The sequence below is a fragment of the Lethenteron reissneri genome, chromosome 32, assembly GCF_015708825.2.
Source record: "Lethenteron reissneri isolate LAM-NWPU_2019-01 chromosome 32, ASM1570882v1, whole genome shotgun sequence".
Lineage (NCBI taxonomy): Eukaryota > Metazoa > Chordata > Hyperoartia > Petromyzontiformes > Petromyzontidae > Lethenteron > Lethenteron reissneri.
Window position 1 is genome coordinate 7,756,934 of NC_083810.1, and position 20,881 is coordinate 7,777,814.

Genomic DNA, 20,881 nt, shown 5'->3' on the forward strand with positions numbered 1-20,881 from the left:
AGTGAGTTGGTGGATGAGTGAGTGTGGATGAGTGAGTGGGTGGGTGATTGGGTGAGTGATTGGGTGAGTGAGTGGGTGAATGAGAGGGTGAATGAATGAGTGTACGGGTGAGTGAGTATGTGGGTTGCTTTGACTTACGGTGTGTTGGTGGTGGTTGAACGCAGCGTGGATGAGATGAACCAGAGCCTGGGAGACCGAGTCCTCAATCAATGAGGGTAGAGGGATCAATGCCTGAAGTCCACAGGAACAGTTGACCATGGTAGTAGCAATGGAAGAGCGATACGCAGGCGACTGACCGCCTGTGAGCGGGTGACTGGAGTTGTGTGAGTGATGTCTTTGTCCTGGTTATGAATGTAACACCTTTAAGATGGTGATGATTATGATAATGATAAAGTACTGCCCTGCCAATCAGCTGCTGGATGAATGCCTCCCCAAGCCGTGTGGGTCGTGGCAATCGCTTGACCAGACATAACCGCGCTGGTTGCATCAAATATTTAGTTGTTTATATTCTCACAACGAACCTCATGGTTATTTTGCGTTACGTATCGTCGACTTCAGAACCCATATCTTCGTGTTACGATTTTTTATTTTCAAATACCCATATGAAGAGATGGTAGTTGCCAATAAACAGCTGGCAGTTGGTTGAAGCAAGCCTGGCTCTGTTGAAGAGACACTGAATGTCAAAAACCGTTCCGGATCCTTGCTTGTTTTGAATCAATGCTGCTGAAACGATGATGCACTCCCAGAAGACCTTGGGGCCTATGGGTTGTGAACGAAATAGTTTCGCATGTTGTTTTTTTTTTATGTCGTCTGCTTATCTGCTTATCTAACCTGCCCGGCCTCTCTACGTGCTGTAAAGAAGGGCCATTGCCTGAAACGTCGCCTTTTAAAATACATATATTTCATTTCAAGACATTTGTTGACAAAATGTGTTCAGTGTGTGTTGTTGTTTGTGGATCGCTACCAACGCAGCAGCAGCAGCAGCAGCAATCACCGTATAATGTATTGTATTGTGTTTTGGTGTGCGTTGGTGGCGGCGGGGAGCATATAAGTACAGCACAACATTGTACGCCGCCCTCCGCTGCCGCCAACATCGTGATAGCCAGCCCCGCTCAGGACACGAACCTCACGATCGCATCGCCTTGTCCACCAGGTTTGGCTGCAAGCCGGAGTCGAACCCGTGCTGCGATTTTACGGTGGCGGCTGCGTTCGTCCTCGAACGCAGAAAAATCAGCACCGCCTCCACCGGTCATACCAGCACTCCTACTCGCGCGTTGCTCCCTCTGCTATCGACTCTGCCTCATCCCCCCCCCCATCACCCCCACCCCCTAGCCTCCACAGCCCCCAATATGCCCCCTTTTAGGGGTCACGTTCGTGCTTGGAATCACGTTGACGGAGGGACCGGGGGCCAGGTGGCTCAGTGGTTTAAGCGAGCCGCTCGCAATTGGGGGAGTTCAAATTCTGGTGTGGGGCTTTATTCATTCACGCGGCCTGTGGTGGCTGCGCTGCACGTGGCCTCTGATTCAGCACCGTGGAAGGATGCAGCGAGGGTTGGTGGATCAGCCGTAAGCCTTGCTCGCCAGGAGAAGGCAAAGTGCGGACTGATGGGATTAGAGTTTATATTCATTTATTTACGTTGATTTTTTCGGACCGTACACATACAACCCTTCCCGCCCTCTGCCCCCCCCTCACCCCTCCTTGGACGCGTGGGTTTCTTAGGGTGCTCCAGATTCTCCTCCCACCTGTACATTATGGACACTCATTCATTGGATGAAAACATCTTCGTATATAGAGGACTGCAGAGCTTGGGCAATTATTGTTGGCGCCGGCTGCCTTCCAGCTTTGTCTGTGATTCCTCATTGATGCGATTGGCATGAACTACGACATTATGATTATTAATATCATCTCTCAGGGGTCGATAAAATAAGTACCACTTTTTGGGGGAAAACCAAATAGTGGTTGTCCTACGAATAGACTCGCGCCTGCCACGGGAACATGGAATGTCCGCCACTGGCTCAAGACTGTACAAATAAGTCGAGCGTCGTCCCGATGTTCATTTGAACAGGAAATCACCTTGACTTTTGCCTCCCAAAGGGGAACACGTGGAATCACTCGAACGTACGCACTTTTAATAATAACAATATCGTTCAATCTGTTTTGAAAGCAGTCACGTGGGCTTTGGCAGGCCACGTGACGACGAGAAGGAGCGATGGCCAGTGGTCAGGCAAGGGGATGGATGGAACGCGTCCGAGAGGACGTCGTCCCGCGGGGCTAGGAGATGGAGCGATCGGTTGGGTGATTACATCGCAAGGATAATCGTGAGCATCCAGCAGTGGATTGACCAATGCTCGCAATGATTTACGTCGATCCCTTAGCTGGTCCCCTTTGCTGCTAAACGTGTGTCCACCCCCCCCCCCCCCCCCGGTTAAAGGGGGGTGGGTGAGGTCAAAAGATTCCATCTCCTTCACAATGCAGGCAGCGGAACGCATTTTGACATCAAACACTCCTTCGCGCACGCGTGCGTGCGTGTGTGCGTGCGCGCGTGTGCGTATTTATGTGCGTGCGCGTGCGTGCGCGCGTGCGTGTGTGCGCGTGTATTTATGCGCGCGCGTGTGTATGTGTGTGTGTGTGTTAAAATAATAATAAAATATACACAATAATCTAAACACGTACACACGCACACAAACACAGCAACAGATTGTGAAGATTTCACAGATGTTTCTCGTTACCCGGCCCGACGCAGCTGCGAGGGCCGTGATTTGACAGCAGATTTTGTTTGTTAGATACTCGCCACTAAAAAAAAAATTGAGGGGGGCTGGTGGTTGGTTGGTGATAGCAAGGGGGGGGGGGGGGGCAGGGGAGAGAAAGTGGGAGAGAGGGAGGGAGAGAGTGGGAGATGGATTGGGGGAGAGAGGCGTGAGTAACGGGTTCCGCATGCAGGAGCTTCAATCGCAAATGCTTTTGCGTTGTCGCGTTGAAATCACTCGGTATTGCGCGCCCTTGTGAGTGTGTGTGTCCGTGTGTGTGCAGGTGTGTCCAGGTGTATGTGTGTGTATGTGTGATAATCACCGTTCGCCACGTGCTGCCACAAACACACGTATCCTGCATACCCAAACAGCTTTAGTTTGGCCAGGTCGAGGGGGCTACACGGGCTCGGCACGGGCTAGAGGAGTGTTGTACAGAAGGACGTGGAGCTGAGTGAACTTGCAGATGACTGGTGTCAACGGTGTCAAGATCGGCCTCTGTGGAGGAGGTTCGTGAAGGACGCTGCTACTCTGCTGTTGGAGGCAATCGCCCTCCAACAACAACGGAGGGCTGAGGAGCAACGCTCACAACAACGAGTGGAGCGCCGGGTAGATACATGGCAGCAAGTTGGTGGGGTGCACAGGTTGTGCCTCTGCCAGTCATTTCAGTCGGTCAACCCATGGCACCTAGGTCTGTCCCCTGACCTCCTGCCAGCGAGCCTTCGACACTCCACATGGCCTCAATGTGCACGTAGCCTGGCACAAAATCGCCGTGGTGACGCCACCGCCATGAAGTGGTGAAGGGCGGTTGTGTGTGAGCACGTGTCGCTGGGGAGTAGTTATTCGATTCCCGCTCACGGACAAAATCAGTGACAAATATTTGAACCGGTCTTGGGGCCCTCCCCTAGGTCAACTCAGCCTTTAAAATGAGTACCTTGTGCGGTGTGTAAACAAACATCAGCACACAGGTGCCGCCGCTGCCGCTGCTGCTGCTGCTCGCTAACAGCACTTGCCCCAAGGCTATACGGTGGGGGGGGGGGACCTTTGCCTTTGTGAGAAATGTCAGAAATCGTCTTCGCCCCTTCGATCGCCACGCCCTTCCACGTGCGATGGATGGAGGCATCGTCGCTACGGAGCGTTTCAAAGACGCGAACAGCACTGAGCCCGCGAGCCTAATTACGGCCAGATGTTCTTCTCCGCACCTAAAAAAAAAACCACACACGCGCGCGCACACAAATAATGATTAAATGTAATCTTTTAAAAATGTTCAATGAAGTCGTTTATTTGTAAAAACAAAAGCTAACACAAATGTACGTGTTTACGTGAGATTAAACACGACGCCCGGGTGCCATCGTTGTGACCACTACATTTGTCTCCGCATGAAAGCCCTTGATTATTTTCTCCTTGCATTTTTTTTTTCTCTTCCCCGTAAAGGTGCGAATCTAATTATTTTAGCACGGCAGTAATTAGCAAGTTACCCATCGGTGCTAAACGCAATCAGTCAAACACCAATTAGCCGTAGATTTGATTTAGTGCCTTTAATCAGTACTGGGAGGGACTGTGGACACATCTGACTGGGCAAAACATCTGTGGACATGGTAGTCCCCCCCACCCATTTCAACCCCCCCCCCCAGAACCTCACCGTCTCCACTTTGATGGTGATTGGGCAGCAATGCAAGATTGACAACGACACTCTTTTTAAACGGGAGGGAAAACTTTTTGAAGATTACGGCTCGAGCGAGAGGAACCCCACCAAAGGTCATTCAATTAACCTCGTGGGTCGCGGAATCCACGTCACAAAGAGGAGGTGGTGGAGGGGGGAGTGGAGGAGGAGGGGGGGGGGATACGTGCCCGTGTGCAAAGCGCCACATTTATTTTTATTATTATCAAACAATAAAAAAATGTGGCCTGTTGTGTTTTTGTAGTTCGACCGTTGGCTGTCATCATTACGCAAACTTTGTTTATAATTACGCTCTTACTATTATTTTTTTCTTTGCACGAGCGAGTGAAGTTTGGGGTGGGGGGGGGGTAGGTGGAGCACACAAATTATACTGATAACACAAAACACAAGTGGGTTTTGTTTACAAGCATTCATTATTACAATCAGCATCAATCGTCAGCGCTGATCTATCCACTGCGCGGTCGTCCTATCGATTGCCTTCCACCCCCCCCCCGTACCTCCGATTAGCAGGATTGGCTACGTGCAGTGCGAAAGAAGTTCAACATACGGTACACACATCACACCCCTCTCCATCCCCTCTATCAACCTTCCACCCGGGCCGGTCAGTCGCAACCACGAAGTAACATTTTGGTGAAATGGTCACGGCGACAGTCATAGGGTATCCAAAATTGATCCCACGAGTTTTGCGAGCACACGAGTGTTGGCATCAGAGGAGATTAGGCGATAGGCGGGGAGCGGTAGGCGGGGAGCGGTAGGTGGGGTTCCGGTAGGTGGGGGGCGGTAGGCGGGGGGCGGTAGGTGGGGGGCGGTAGGTGGGGAGCGGTAGGCGGGGTTCCGGTAGGTGGGGGGCGGTAGGTGGGGGGCGGTAGGTGGGGGGCGGTAGGCGGGGGGCGGTAGGCGGGGGGCGGTAGGCGGGGGGCGGTAGGCGGGGTTCCGGTAGGTGGGGGGCGGTAGGCGGGGGGCGGTAGGTGGGGAGCGGTAGGCGGGGTTCCGGTAGGTGGGGGGCGGTAGGTGGGGGGCGGTAGGTGGGGGGCGGTAGGCGGGGGGCGGTAGGCGGGGGGCGGTAGGCGGGGAGCGGTAGGCGGGGTTCCGGTAGGTGGGGGGCGGTAGGTGGGGAGCGGTAGGCGGGGGGCGGTAGGCGGGGAGCGGTAGGTGGGGTTCCGGTAGGCGGGGTTCCGGTAGGTGGGGGGCGGTAGGCGGGGGGCGGTAGGTGGGGAGCGGTAGTGCAACGGTGAACGCGATGCCCTACGAACACCCAACCTGCCCCCGAGTTCGATTCCCGATTACGGCCAGCACCGGTGACGATTATCTGAACCGGTCCTGGGCTTTCCCGAGGTCGACTCAGGCTAACGTAATGCGCACGGAATACAACGAGAATTAAAACAAAAATGTCGATTTGAAATCGACTTCTGTTAACGTATTGTCTCAGCTCTGCTTGGTGTGCCGGTGGACTTGCTCGTCGTGGTGTCGATCTTGAATGGCCACGCCGTGTTGATGCGTGTCCCGTTGTTTACAATGCGACGTTCTGCTAACCCCCCCCCCCCCCCCCCATGCCGAGTGGGTGAGTTGATTTGATATACTCTTTGGTTCTTTCGGTAAAGTCACGTAGGTGAAAAAATTAAAAATAAGAATATAAAAAATAGAAATAACTAAATTAAATCACGACGTTTCGGAAGCAACACAAGCTTCCGTCATAAGGTGGGACAACCACAGCAATAAACAAAATTGTTGTCTCAATAAACAAAATTGTTGTCTCAATAAAAAAAATTGCTGTGGTTGTCCCACCTGATGACGGAAGCTTGTGTTGCTTCCGAAACGTCGTGATTTAATTTAGTTGTTTCTATTTTTTATTTTAATTCTCGTTTTTTTTTCACCGACGTGACTTTACCGAAAGAACCAAAGAGTATGGATCCTTGCAGTCACGAAAACTTCACATCTAGAATTCATGTGATGTGTTGCTCAAAGAGTCCCGGCTATTTTACAAGGGACATCCGTGCAGCCGTGATCACAGCAATAGTAGCATCAGCAGCAACAACAACAACAGCCACAAAAAAACTAAGGACTAAACTATGATTATGCACGATATCCGTTTCTCACGACGTTGTAATTGCATGTCTCATGAGTGTGTTACATTGTTTGTTTGTGTGCGGTTTTACGGTACTTTTCAGCAGATAATTAATGTTCACTTCATGAAGTTATTCATCTGCGTTTTACTCTGCGTATTCTTCCAAGCAGTGCGACTTTAAACCCCATAACGCTTTTAAAGCACGTGCTGTCAGTTACGCCATCCCTCGGCAAGTAGTTAATAGAACTATGGAAGAGATGAAGTTACACAACCCACGACCTCCGGCATACCAGGCGCAGAACCGGAATCATCGTTCCGGTTCGGCGCGGAATACAGTCACAGTGGGAAAAAAAGCTACCTGTACCGTGGGGTTTCCGCGCTGATTCAGCTCGGATGTTGCCACCGGAGTGGTGGAGGGTGGGGCGTGGTGGAAGAGTTTGCGCGTCGAATCTCCGGTGTCGCACTCGGGACATCGCAGGGGTTAAATCAACAACAACAACGACGGCAACGGAGAGACGCCTCGACCGTTCGCGCGGGCGCGCGCGTCCCGCCGTGAACAGCCGAGGACAAATGAGATGCGGCAAATGTACAAAGCCGATGATTAAAGCCCGGAAATCAAAGTTTGTTAGGGCCGCCGCGCTTGATTGTAATATTAATCTGCGCGCCGATGCGTCGCCCTATTTCGCTCGGCGCGCTTAATTACGATCACGAGATGAACGAGCGGCCGCGACGCTTCCGAGCGCCGCACGCACGGAGAGAGGACGCGGAGAGAGGACGCGACGCGCTTGCGACGTTTCGGGCTGGAGCCTCGGGGGTCTGCGACAGGGCTGGTCCTGGTTTGCTGGTTGATGACGGTGTGGTTAATGCTCGTGACTGGTTGGTTAAGGCCAGAGGTGCTGGTGGGGTTAATGCCGCTGGATGATTGGTTGGGATCACGGGCATGACCACGCGCTTCAGGGTGGCGAGGTGGTGAGAATGAGGCTACGGCCACGTGATTCGGGGTGCCACATTACGAAGCGGTGGTTGTCAGAGTCAGGAATGTTTCATTGCTGCAGGTACGAGGCTCGTGTTGGGGCGGTGACGCGGCCCCACAGTAGCGCGTCCGCACCTTGTTGCAGAGGCTCGCGGCTCGAACCCAGCAGCCGCCCTGATTAATACTACTACTACGGTGTGCGTATTGACCGGTATAATAGCACGCGTCGTGTGCTTCGCAGTAGACGTTACAGATCCCCTGGCGTCATTCGCAAGAGTATGCCATCGTGTGAAAGGCGTCACAGTCCAAATTTGTCAATTCCGAAAAAAAATACGTAATTGGGATTATAAACACAGCAGCAATCATCGCCGCCCCTACTGATGGACTCATGCCCAGGGTTTTAATTCCGAACGAGATTCATCCTGTTCTTTTTAGCTCTCACCTGGTTAAACACAATCTAACTTAAAACTTAAACATGAACCAGTCTTCATGCATTAACCCACCCTTCGCAATTTATTGGCCTATTAGTTATTTGGCCACTTTTATTTTTTTGGAATTTACCACCCCTCTCGACATCCCTGTTCCTGAGGCCCTCAGCCCCTACTCTTCCCACCAGCCCCCATCACAAGCACCCAACACCACGATCTGCCTAAATGTGGCATTTGGAATTCTTACTTTTTCCACTTTCCCCATGCGCGTGGTCGTGTCCTGATGCCCTCTGTTGCTTTGCCGCCCACTCATTAGATATCCGCCTGCGATAGCACGCGGTTTGGATTTAAGTTGATCAGAGAGTAGAGGTGTTGGGGCGAGGGTGGGGGGGCTGTAGGGTGGGGGGGGGGTGTTCACGGGGCGGCATGAAAGCGTGCGAGTGTTCGTGCGACAGCGGGGAGCGGTGGCGCAGTGGTCAGCGCGCTCGCCGCGCTATGAACTCGTCTATCCAAGTTCGGTCGCTGCTCACCGCCGATAACAACGGCGAATTTCTGAACCGCCTCTTGGGCCCTCTCCTCGGTCGACTCAGCCTCAAATGTGTGCCCCGGTGCGTAGTGTGCAAACCATCATCGCTCTCGGGAGACAAAGGCGGCCGGTCGGGCGTGGTGTTAGCCACTCACCTCCTCGTGTGCCGTGTCGGCCTTCACAGGTGCTACTCGCTGATGGCACTTGCCCCTTAAACAATCTGTTAAGGCTACACGGGGGGTCTTCGTCTGTTGCTTGGCGGCGTGAGCGGTGGCTAACGAAGCCACCGTCCAAACAGTCGCGTCGCGCCCAATCTCTCCCCGCCCTCCGAGGATGAGCTTTGAAATTCTCGTGGCATTTAACTCGCCAACGTTCGACTCTTCCGAGCTCCTGGCGCCACCGCTCCGAGTAACGCGACACGCGCACACAGCGAGCGGGGCGCCCCACGTTGAACTTGGTGTGTTTTTTTTAAGTTTTCCCTAATCACAAGAGTCACAATCGTTCCTCCCTTTCACCGCTTTGGCAAATCAGCTGTGTTCTCACCACGAACGCGCACGCTTTAGTCGAAGGGATGAGAATTGTCCGTTATCTGAATGTCGTTGCCGGCAAGTGAGGGAGGGTGTGTGAGGTGTGGTGAGTAGACGGGAGTGTTGTTGAGTGTTACCTCCACCGTACGTAAACACGTGTCCCCCCAACCCACCAATCCCCCCCCCCCACCCACCCCCCACCCTGAGTTCGTCAAGGATTCTCCAGTTTCCTCGCACACGACGCAGACATCTCATCAGAGTCTTTACTTTCGACTGGAGGAAATCCGATGAGCTGAAAAGCGCTTTTTTCAATCGGGGCATGTCGCAGCAACCGTCCCGGACAACATCCTTGAGGCTCGTCGAGGCTTTTGTCTCTGCCGCTGAGCGTGATGCTGAGCAATCGGAGTCGGTATTTCAATTTACGATCGGGACGACTTGAAATTCGCTGCCATCTGGGAGAGGGTTAAAATAAAGAGCCCCTTTATTTCAGTATTTAAATATATATATACCACCTCGTTCTGTATTACCCCCGAACAATTTAATTCTTCTTTGTAAGAAATGTCTCACAAGAAAGAAATGTAAAAAAAGGTAAAAGAGCGCCTTGGCTGTGACATTTGGAAACTTCAGAGTGGGGGGTGTCGGGGCCCTACCGGGCGAGATCATGGCACTTTCATCTCCACGGCGCGTGCGTGCGTGTGTGTCACTGTGCGTGTGTGTCACTGTGTGTGTGTGTCACTGTGCGTGATGTGTCACTGTGTGTGTGTTACTGTGCGTGTCACTGTGTGCGTGTCACTGTGTGTGTGTGAGTGTGTGTCACTGTGTGTGTGTGTCACTGTGTGTGTGTGTCACTGTGTGTGTGTGTGTGTCACTGTGGGTGTGTGTCACTGTGTGTGTGTCACTGTGTGTGTGTGTGTCACTGTGCGTGTGTGTCACTGTGCGTGTGTGTGTGTGTCACTGTGTGTCACTGTGTGTGTGTCACTGTGTGTGTGTCACTGTGTGTGTGTGTGTCACTGTGTGTGTGTCACTGTGTGTGTGTCACTGTGTGTGTATGTGTCACTGTGTGCGTGTCACTGTGTGTGTGTGAGTGTGTGTCACTGTGCGTGTGTATCACTGTGCGTGTGTGTGTGTCACTGTGTGTGTCACTGTGTGTGTGTGTCACTGTGTGTGTGTCACTGTGTGTGTGTGTCACTGTGCGTGCGTGTGTGTCACTGTGCGTGCGTGTGTGTCACTGTGTGTGTGTCACTGTGTGTGTCACTGTGTGTGTGTCACTGTGTGTGTGTGTGTCACTGTGTGTGTCACTGTGCGTGTGTGTCACTGTGTGTCACTGTATGTGTGTCACTGTGTGTGTGTCACTGTGCGTGTGTGTCACTGTGCGTGTGTGTGTGTCACTGTGTGTGTCACTGTGTGTGTGTGTCACTGTGTGTGTGTCACTGTGTGTGTGTCACTGTGCGTGCGTGTGTGTCACTGTGCGTGTGTGTCACTGTGTGTGTGTGTCACTGTGTGTGTCACTGTGCGTGTGTGTGTGTCACTGTGTGTGTGTCACTGTGCGTGTGTATCACTGTGTGTGTGTGTCACTGTGTGTGTGTCACTGTACGTGCGTGCGTGTGTGTGTCACTGTGCGTGTGTGTCATTGCGTGTGTGTGTCATTGCGTGTGTGTGTCATTGTGTGTTTGTGTCACTGTGCGTTTGTGTGATTGGGTGGGGAGCGGTGGTGCGGCGGTTAGCGTGCTACGCCACGAACCTGACGACCCGGGTTCGATTCCCGCTCACGGACAACACCAGTGACGATTATCTGAATCGGACCTGGGCCTCCACTAGGTCGACTCAGCCTCAAATGAGTACCTGGTGCGGTGGTGTAAACATAAGCACTGGGAAGTCAAAACAAAAGCGGCCTGGCGTTGGGCTTGGCCACCCATCCCTTGTGCACTAAGAGCTCTTGTTCACAACAGTCTGGCAGCACGGTAAGCCACACACGGTGCGAAAGAAGTTTAACATACATACACACTCTGTACGTGAATCAAACATACATTGCCTTGACAGACTGTTGGGCCAAGTGCTGTTAGCGCGCACCTATGAAGCCAGAACGGCACACAAGGGGGTGGGTGGCCAGCACCACGCCCCCCCGATGGCGATCTTTTTTACGCACCGCACCAGGTACTCATTTAAGGCTGAGTCGACCTAGGAGATGCCCATGACCGGTTCAAACAATCGAACTCGGATCGCCAGGTTCGTAGCGCAGTGCGCGAACCGCTACACTACCGCTCCCCACGTGTGCCAAACAAACAGATACAGTGGCACAGACATGGAGATGAGTGGCAATGTCAATGCTTGCAATTGCGTCTGCAAATCACGTTGCAGTGCATTCCAACGAATGAATGTGCCATGAATTGTGCCACTGCATAAATGTCAATCCACGTATGTCAGTGAGTTGACATTCGTGGGATTGACACGAGTATTTTGCAATTGCGAACGCCATAACACTGCACGTGTGTGCACACTCCACGTGTACACACTGCACGTGTGTACACACTCCACGTGTATCACACTCCACGTGTACACACTGCACGTGTGTCACACTCCACGTGTACACACTCCACGTGTATCACACTCCACGTGTACACACTGCACGTGTGTCACCCTCCATGTGTACACACTGCACGTGTACACACACTCCACGTGTACACACTGCACGTGTACACACACTCCACGTGTACACACTGCACGTGTACACACACACTCCACGTGTACACACTCCACGCGTACACACTCCACGCGTACACACTCCACGTGTACACACACACTCCACGCGTACACACTCCACGCGTACACACTCCACGTGTACACACTGCTTGTGTTACACACTCCACGTGTACACACTCCACGTGTACACACTGCACGTGTTACACCTCCACGTGTACACACTGCACGTGTACACACTGCATGTGTACACACTGCACGTGTTACACACTCCACGTGTACACACTCCACGCGTACACACTCCACGCGTACACACTCCACGCTTACACACTCCACGTGTACACACTCCACGCGTACACACTCCACGCGTACACACTCCACGCTTACACACTCCACGTGTACACAATGCACGTGTACACACTCCACGTGTACACACTGCACGTGTACACACACTCCACGTGTGCACACTGCACGTGTACACACTGCACGTGTTACACACTCCACGTGTTACACACTTCACGTGTACACACTCCACGTGTTACACACTCCACGTGTTACACACTCCACGTGTGCACACTGCACGTGTACACACTGAACGTGCACACACACTGCACGTTTGTCACTCTCCACGTGTACACACTGCACGTGTACACACTCCACGTGTACACACACTCCACGTGTACACACTGCATGTGTGTCACACTGCACGTGTGCACACTGCATGTGTGTCACACTGCATGTGTGTCACCCTCCACGTGTATACACTGCACGTGTACACACACTCCACGTGTACACACTCCACGTGTGCACACTCCACGTGTGACACACTCCACGTGTACACACTGCACGTGTGTCACTCTCCATGTGTACACACTGCACGTGTACACACACTCCACGTGTACACACTGCACGTGTACACACTGCACTGTGTCACACTCCACGTGTACACACCCCACGTGTACACACTCCACGTGTACACACTGCACGTGTACACACACTCCACGTGTACACACTGCACGTGTTACACACTCCACGTGTACACACTCCACGTGTACACACTCCACGTGTTACACACTCCACGTGTTACACACTCCACGTGTGCACACTGCACGTGTACACACTGAACGTGCACACACACTGCACGTTTGTCACTCTCCACGTGTACACACTGCACGTGTACACACTCCACGTGTGCACACTCCACGTGTACACACTGCACGTGTGTCACTCTCCATGTGTACACACTGCACGTGTACACACACTCCACGTGTACACACTGCACGTGTACACACTGCACTATGTGTCACACTCCACGTGTACACACTCCATGTGTACACACTGCACGTGTGCACACTCCACGTATACACACTGCACGTGTGTCACACTCCACGTGTACACACTCCACGTGTATCACACTCCACGTGTACACACTGCACGTGTGTCACCCTCCATGTGTACACACTGCACGTGTACACACACTCCACGTGTACACACTGCACGTGTACACACACTCCACGTGTACACACTGCACGTGTACACACACACTCCACGTGTACACACTCCACGTGTACACACACACTCCACGTGTACACACTCCACGTGTACACACTCCACGTGTACACACTGCACGTGTACACACTCCACGTGTACACACACACTCCACGTGTACACACTCCACGTGTGACACACTCCACGTGTACACAATGCACGTGTACACACTCCACGTGTACACACTGCACGTGTACACACTGCACGTGTACACACACTCCACGTGTACACACTCCACGTGTACACACTCCACGTGTACACACTCCACGTGTACACACTCCACGTGTTACACACTCCACGTGTGCACACTGCACGTGTACACACTGAACGTGCACACACACTGCACGTTTGTCACTCTCCACGTGTACACACTGCACGTGTACACACTCCACGTGTGCACACTCCACGTGTACACACACTCCACGTGTACACACTGCATGTGTGTCACACTGCACGTGTGCACACTGCATGTGTGTCACACTGCATGTGTGTCACACTGCAAATGTGTCACCCTCCACGTGTATACACTGCACGTGTACACACACTCCACGTGTACACACTCCACGTGTGCACACTCCACGTGTGACACACTCCACGTGTACACACTGCACGTGTGTCACTCTCCATGTGTACACACTGCACGTGTACACACACTCCACGTGTACACACTGCACGTGTACACACTGCACTATGTGTCACACTCCACGTGTACACACCCCACGTGTACACACTCCACGTGTACACACTGCACGTGTTACACACTCCACGTGTACACACTCCACGTGTACACACTGCACGTGTGTCACTCTCCATGTGTACACACTGCACGTGTACACACACTCCACGTGTACACACTGCACGTGTACACACTGCACTATGTGTCACACTCCACGTGTACACACTCCATGTGTACACACTCCACGCGTACACACTCCACGCTTACACACTCCACGCGTACACACTCCACGTGTACACACACTCCACGTGTACACACTGCACGTGTGTCACACTCCACGTGTACACACTGCACGTGTGTACACACTCCACGTGTACACCCTCCACGTGTACACACTCCACGTGTGACACACTGCATGTGTGTCACCCTCCACGTGTACACACTGCACGTGTACACACTGCACGTGTACACACTCCACGTGTACACACTGCACGTGTGACACACTCCACGTGTACACAATCCACGTGTACACCCTCCACGTGTTTCACACTCCACGTGTGCACACTCCACATGTACACACTGCACGTGTACACACACTCCACGTGTACACACTGCACGTGCACACTCTCCACGTGTACACACTCCACGCGTACACACTCCACGTGTACACACTGCACGTGTGCACACTCCACGTGTACACGCTCCACTTGTACACTCTCCACGTGTACACACTGCACGTGTACACACTGCACGTGTACACACTCCACGTGTACACACTGCACGTGTACACACACTCCACGTGTGCACACTGCACGTGTACACACTGCACGTGTACACACTCCACGTGCGTACACGCCGCACGTGTGTCACACCGCCGCACGTGTGTGCCACTGCGTGAGTGTCACCGATGGCGCGGCGCGCCGGGAGGATGCGTCACTCGCTCATGATTGATTGCGAACATTAAAGTCCGGACGCCTCCGGAGAGAGCCCATGACTTTCCACAAATGTCAAACCCGTTACGTCCTCATAGATGCTGGAGGAGGGGGGGGGGGCGAGTGCTGGGCGTGGGGAGGTAGGTGGGGGGGCAGGTCGGGGGGAGGGAGGGAGGCGGAAGGGAGATGGGTAGGTGAGTGCCGGGTGGTGGGTTGGTGGGTGGGGGGAGCGGATTGTAAAGAATGAAAAAAATAAATACAGTTCTAATACTGTCAACGCTTATCTTGAAATTCGTGCGGTGACCGTGCAGGCGTGTGTGTGTGTGTCTGTGTGTATCGTGGTATGGGGAGCGGTGGCATCGTGGTTAGCACGCTGCGCTACGAACCTGGCGACACGAATTCACGGCCAACACCGGTGGCGATTTTTCTGAATCGGTCCTGGGCCTCACCTAGGTCGACTCAGCCTTAAACGAGTACTTGACAGCGGTGTGTAGTGAAAAAAATATATCAGCACCGGGGAGACAAAGGTGGTCGGGCGTGGTGATGACCACTGGACTCCTCGTGTGACGTGCCAGCCTCTATTAACAAATGCTCGCTCACAACACGTTAAAGCCCAACCACTTATGCAAAAGTGATACGGGGAACCTTGAGTCTTGTCTTCACCATGGCTCATACCACGTGTGTTTTCGCAAGCCACCGCGAGTTGTCGGGCACGATGTCCGACGTTTCGCTGCGAGTGCCGGGAGCATCCTCGTCGCATGGGACAAGTCCCTGCTGGGCGCGAAACGTCGGACACGGCGCCGAACAACGCGCGGTCGAGCCGGGCAGCAACGCGCGGGAGCGCGGGCAAGTCAGCGGTTCGATGTCGTGCCGTCGATTAATTTTCGAACGCAGCAACGCGTCGAGCAATCTCGACTCGAGCTACCGTCTCGCGTCCTCCTCCTCATCCCTCATCCCTCCCTCGTCCCTCCCTCGCCGCGTTGTCTGCTCGGGCCGGCCACCTCGTCCAAGAGATGTCCTCGATCAATCAATCGTTCGTTCGGGACAACGCGTCTCTCTTTTTGTGTGCGTCTGTGTGTGTGTGTGTTTGTGTGTGTGTTTGTGTGTGTGTTTGTGTGTGGGTGTTTTGTGTGTGTTTGTGTGTGTGTCTGTGTGTGTCTGTGTGTGTGTCTATGTGTGTCTGTGTGTTTGTGTGTGTTTATGTATCTGTGTGTGTGTCTGTGTATCTCTGTGTGTGTTTGTGTGTTTGTGTGTCTGTGTGTGTGTGTCTGTGTGTTTGTGTGTGTTTGTGTGTGTTTGTGTGTGTGTTTGTGTGTGTCTGTATGTGTGTTTGTGTGTCTGTGTGTGTGTCTGTGTGTGTGTCTGTATGTGTGTGTGTCTGTGTGTGTGTCTGTGTGTGCGTCTGTGTGTGTGTGTTTGTGTGTGTGTCTGTGTGTGTGTCTGTATGTGTGCTTGTGTGTGTGTCTGTATGTGTGTTTGTGTGTTTGTGTGTGTGTGTGTCTGTGTGTGTGTGTCTGTGTGTGTGTCTGTATGTGGGTGTGTCTGTGTGTGCGTCTGTGTCTGTGTATCTGTGTGTGTGTTTGTGTGTTTGTGTCTGTGTGTGTCTGTGTGTTTGTGTGTGTTTGTGTGTGTTTGTGTGTGTGTTTGTGTGTGTCTGTATGTGTGTTTGTGTGTCTGTGTGTGTGTCTGTGTGTGTGTCTGTATGTGTGTGTGTCTGTGTGTGTGTCTGTGTGTGCGTCTGTGTGTGTGTGTTTGTGTGTGTGTCTGTGTGTGTGTCTGTGTGTGTGTGTGTCTGTATGTGTGTCTGTATGTGTGTGTGTCTGTGTGTGTGTCTGTGTGTGTGTGTCTGTGTGTGTGTCTGTGTGTGTGTCTGTGTGTGTGTCTGTGTGTGTGTCTGTATGTGTGTCTGTGTGTGTGTGTCTGTGTGTGTGTCTGTGTGTGTGTATGTCTGTATGTGTGTCGTATGTGTGTGTGTCTGTGTGTGTGTCTGTGTGTGTGTGTGTTGCCGCAAAGGTCACGCGGCGTCACCCTCGCCCCGGCGTTCGTCGTCCGGGACCGATGATTGATTTAAACACTCGCAGACACACAAATAAGAGCGAACACATCGCGGGGTAGTAGTAGCAGTAATAATAATAGTAAAATATAATATATACATCTGTCGGACTTGTGTGGAGATCGTGTGATGTTAAGTGCAACTACAAAGACAAAAGACCCCCCCCCGTATAGCCTTTAACAGACCGTTGGGCCAAGTGCTGTTAGCGAGCACCTACGAAGAACAGAGCAGCACACGAGTGGGTGGGTGGCCAGTACCACGCCCGGCCGCCTTTGTCTCCTCTGTGCTCATGTTTGCACACCGCACGAGGTCGTTTACAGGCTGGGTTAACCCGGGGGGGAGGCCCAGGACCGTTCAGAAATTCGCCACTGGATTTTGTGCCGCGAGCGGGCATCCGTCTAAGGCGCCGCTGGGTTCGTAGCGCAGCGGAACGCGTGACACGTATGCGTGTTGAACTTCTTTCGCGCCGTACGTAGCCAACCGTGCTCATCGGAGGTGCACAGGAAGGACAACGAACCGCTACACGCCACTGGATGTGCACCCACACGCGCGCACTGGCGATACAACTGAACGAAGTGGACAGGCTCTGATGCCTTCATAACCACCACCACCATCATCATCATCACGAGCCATGGTCAATCCACTGCTGGACGAAGACCTCCTTCCCAACCGGACGCCGTCCCTCAACTCCAGAGGGAGAGTGAGAGCCGAAGCAGAATGAATACAAGGCAGTAGCAGATCACATCCCAACTCATTCTGTTTAGCGGCTCAGCCACAAATGAGTACCTGGTGCGATGTGTAAACATCACCCACGAGGGAGACAAAGGCGGCCCGACGTGGTGTGGGCCACACACCCTCCCGTGTGCAGTGCCGGCCTTCATAGGTGCTCGCTAACAGCACTTGCCCCAACAGTCTGTTATGGCTATACAGGGGATCTTTGTCTTTGTAAGATGTTAAGAGGCAGGTCCACTAAAGGACAATTGCATATTCATGGCATAAACTAAAAGTTAACTTTTATGCCCTAAATAAGCTCACGTGCAACCTCCATAGCTGAGAAGAAGCAGGCATCTCTCGTGATGCCGTACACATCGTTTTGAAAGGACGCGTCTGTTTAGAATCCATCCCGTCGATTTTCCCAACAACTTTCGTCGCAAAATAAAATTGCAATTATTCTGATTTAATAACAACAACAACAAAAAATCATTGGAAATCCAGTAAAGTCGTTGAGATCCGTTTCAAACGTTCGTGTTTATCTTGGCATCGCGTCGCGTGAAACTGCGTTTCCCTCCAGAAGTTAATCGCACAAATTGGGGTTTGTGTTTAGCCTCGTTTTTTTGTTGTTGTGCTCAAAAGGTGCAATGGTAAATCGGTGGTCGTTTTGTGACATCCCCTCGGACGCCTCGTGGCTTGTCTCCGGGTGCTCCACTTGCGCTGGGTGCCGTCTGGAATGTTGCGTCCCAGCCGAGTAAGGACATCGACAACGGCACGGGGGAGTCTTCATCCAGCAGTGGATTGACCATGGCCCATGATAACGTTGATAATGATGATGATGATGTTGTTGTTGTAGACATCGATGCCTGGGTGTTTATCGAGAGAGAACGGTGCGTCACAGCGGACGGAAGGACACGGGAGACACGGGATGGCGGGGAGAAGGGGAGGGCTGGATGTAGGAGGGGGGGATAATGGAAGTGAGGCGGGGTGGGGGGCGGTGGTGGGGAGGGTGTTTGGTGGGGGGGAGGATGGGGCGATAGGGGCGGGGTCGATTTTGTGGGGGGCGGCGGGGGGGGGTCCGCACGTGCGCCACGCCAGATGTGGCGTGGGAGGGGGGCTGGAGCAGGCAGCTTTTTGGGGGGGGGGCAGTAGGGGGGGGGGGGCTGGTGGGGTGATGGGTTGAGGGGGGGGGTTAGTTTAGTGTGGGGGATGAGTGGGGGGGGGCTCCAAGCCAGTGGGACTGGCACCGGCCTCTGCAATTAGCACCATCCAGCACGCGCCTCATTTGCGGCTCGGCGCATTGCACTACAAAGCCTGGACGCTTTTAAGTCGGCAAAGCTCGTTCGGAGGAGGAGGAGGTTGTGCGGGCGTGTGGTCTATGGGTGTTTGTTGCGGCGTGCGTGTTGTTGTTGTTAGAGCACTGCGCCGCCAACTCAGCGACCTGGGTTCGTTTCCAGGCCACGGTCGACATCCGTGCCGTGAGATCTCACCACCATCAACCACTATGACGTCATCTTTATCACAGTCATTATCACCAATTTGAAGGGTACGTGTGTGTGGGTGGTGGGTAGGGGTGTTTGGTCATGTGTGTGCATGTGTGTTAGAGCGTGGGGACCGATAGTGTGGCGGTAAGGGGGTTGCACAAAGAACCCGGCTACCTGAGTTCGATTTCCGCTCCCAGCCAACGCCAGTGACAAACAGCTGAACCTGTCCTGGGCCTCCCCTAGGTCGACTCAGCCTTAAATGATTAGCTGATAAACACCAGCACTGGGGAGACAAAGGCTGCCGATTATAGTGTTAGGCACCCACCTCCTCGTGTGCCGTGCCGGCCTTCATAGGTGCCCGCTAACAGCACTTGCCCCAGTAGTCCGTTAAAGGCTATCCGGGCAATGTTTGTATTTGTGTGTGGCTGTTTTGACAAGCGGTTGGCACAGTGGGGAGCACAGGTGGTGCATCTCTGCCAGGCATCTGGGTCAGCTAACCCATAGCACCTGGGTCTGTGCCGTGACCTCCTGCCAGCCGCGAGCCTTCGTCACTTCACGTAGTTTCATAAGCGCACCTAGCCTGGCACAACTCCTGTGATTAAGCCACCTTCATTCACTTCGTGACAAATGGCAGCTTTAGTTCTTCATAATAAAGGTTTTTGGGTTAGATCGCGTAAGTATAAATGTGTCGTAACCCTCAACCAACCGAGACAGCCAATTAGTGAGAGATTTGTCACGTAAACAAAACGCCAATTAGATCTAACCCAAAAACCTTTATTACGAATAATATTGGACGCTGTTTTTTTTCTGTTGGTGTGTTTTCATGTGTAGTTGCTTGCTTGTGCATCTTTGCGTACCCATGCGCGTGTGTGTACGCGTGTTCACGCGAGTTTACCGGCGACCCGAGTTCGATTCCCGTTCACAGCCAACGCCAGTGACGAATCTCTGAGACGCTCCTGGACCTCGCCGAGATCGAATGAGTACCTGGTGCGGTGTGTAAACATTACCCCGAGGGAGACGCGGGCGGCCACCCCCACCACCCTAGTGTGCCGTGCCGGCCTTCATAGGTGCTCGCGAACAGCACTTGCTCCTACAGTCTGTTATGGCGATACAGGGGATCTTTGTTCGTGTGTGTGTCTCTGTGTGTGTGTCTGTGTTTGTGTGTCTGTGTGTGCGCGCATCTGCGTTCATCCAGCAGTAGATCGACCGAGGCTGATGATTACCCATGAATGCCCCTTGATTTCCGTATCATCGGAATATTCATACATTGTTCACAAAAAACATGGAACACTCATAAATAAAATGAAATAAAATCATTAATCTCATTGAATTAAAGTGGCGCGTTAATTATTGCAAAACGTCACGTGCACCCTTCCCAGGACTAAAGGGAAAATAACTCAAAACATTTACACATTCGCACCGAAACCCTATCCTTTTTTCATTCACCGCTTTCATGTAAATGTCCCTTATTTTTTACAGACACACGAACCGCATACAACCCATTGTCCTTTTGTTTGGCTTGGCAATATACACGTGCGTGTGTGCGTCCGTGTGTTCACGTGTGCACGTGTTCGTGTGTTCACGTGTGAATGTGTTCGTCTGTTCACGCGCGTGTTCACGTGTTTGCGTGTTCACATATAATCGTGTTTATTTTTCAAACGGCGCTAAAATTATGTATTTGTTCGTGATTTGAATCCACTCCTCTCCCCCCCCCCCCACCCCTCTTCATATCTTAGTCACACGGTGTAAAAACTGAATTTGCAATTTAATGAAGTGTTAATGAGAGAGGACACCTGCGCTTGGTTAACGCCACCTCCGGTCCACTCCCGCGCACGC

General features: G+C 52.8%; 1 protein-coding gene across 1 annotated transcript in view; it reads right to left on the minus strand.

Annotated features, from left to right (window-relative positions):
• Nucleotides 1-3,913: 3,913 nt before the first annotated feature.
• Nucleotides 3,914-20,881, minus strand: part of LOC133349950 (dachshund homolog 1-like) — a 222,365-nt gene continuing 205,397 nt past the window's right edge. The window contains exon 13 of the mRNA XM_061563855.1: nucleotides 3,914-3,946. Within this exon, the coding sequence (XP_061419839.1) occupies nucleotides 3,921-3,946 (26 nt within the window). The 3' untranslated portion in view covers nucleotides 3,914-3,920. The remainder of the gene's footprint in view (nucleotides 3,947-20,881) is intronic.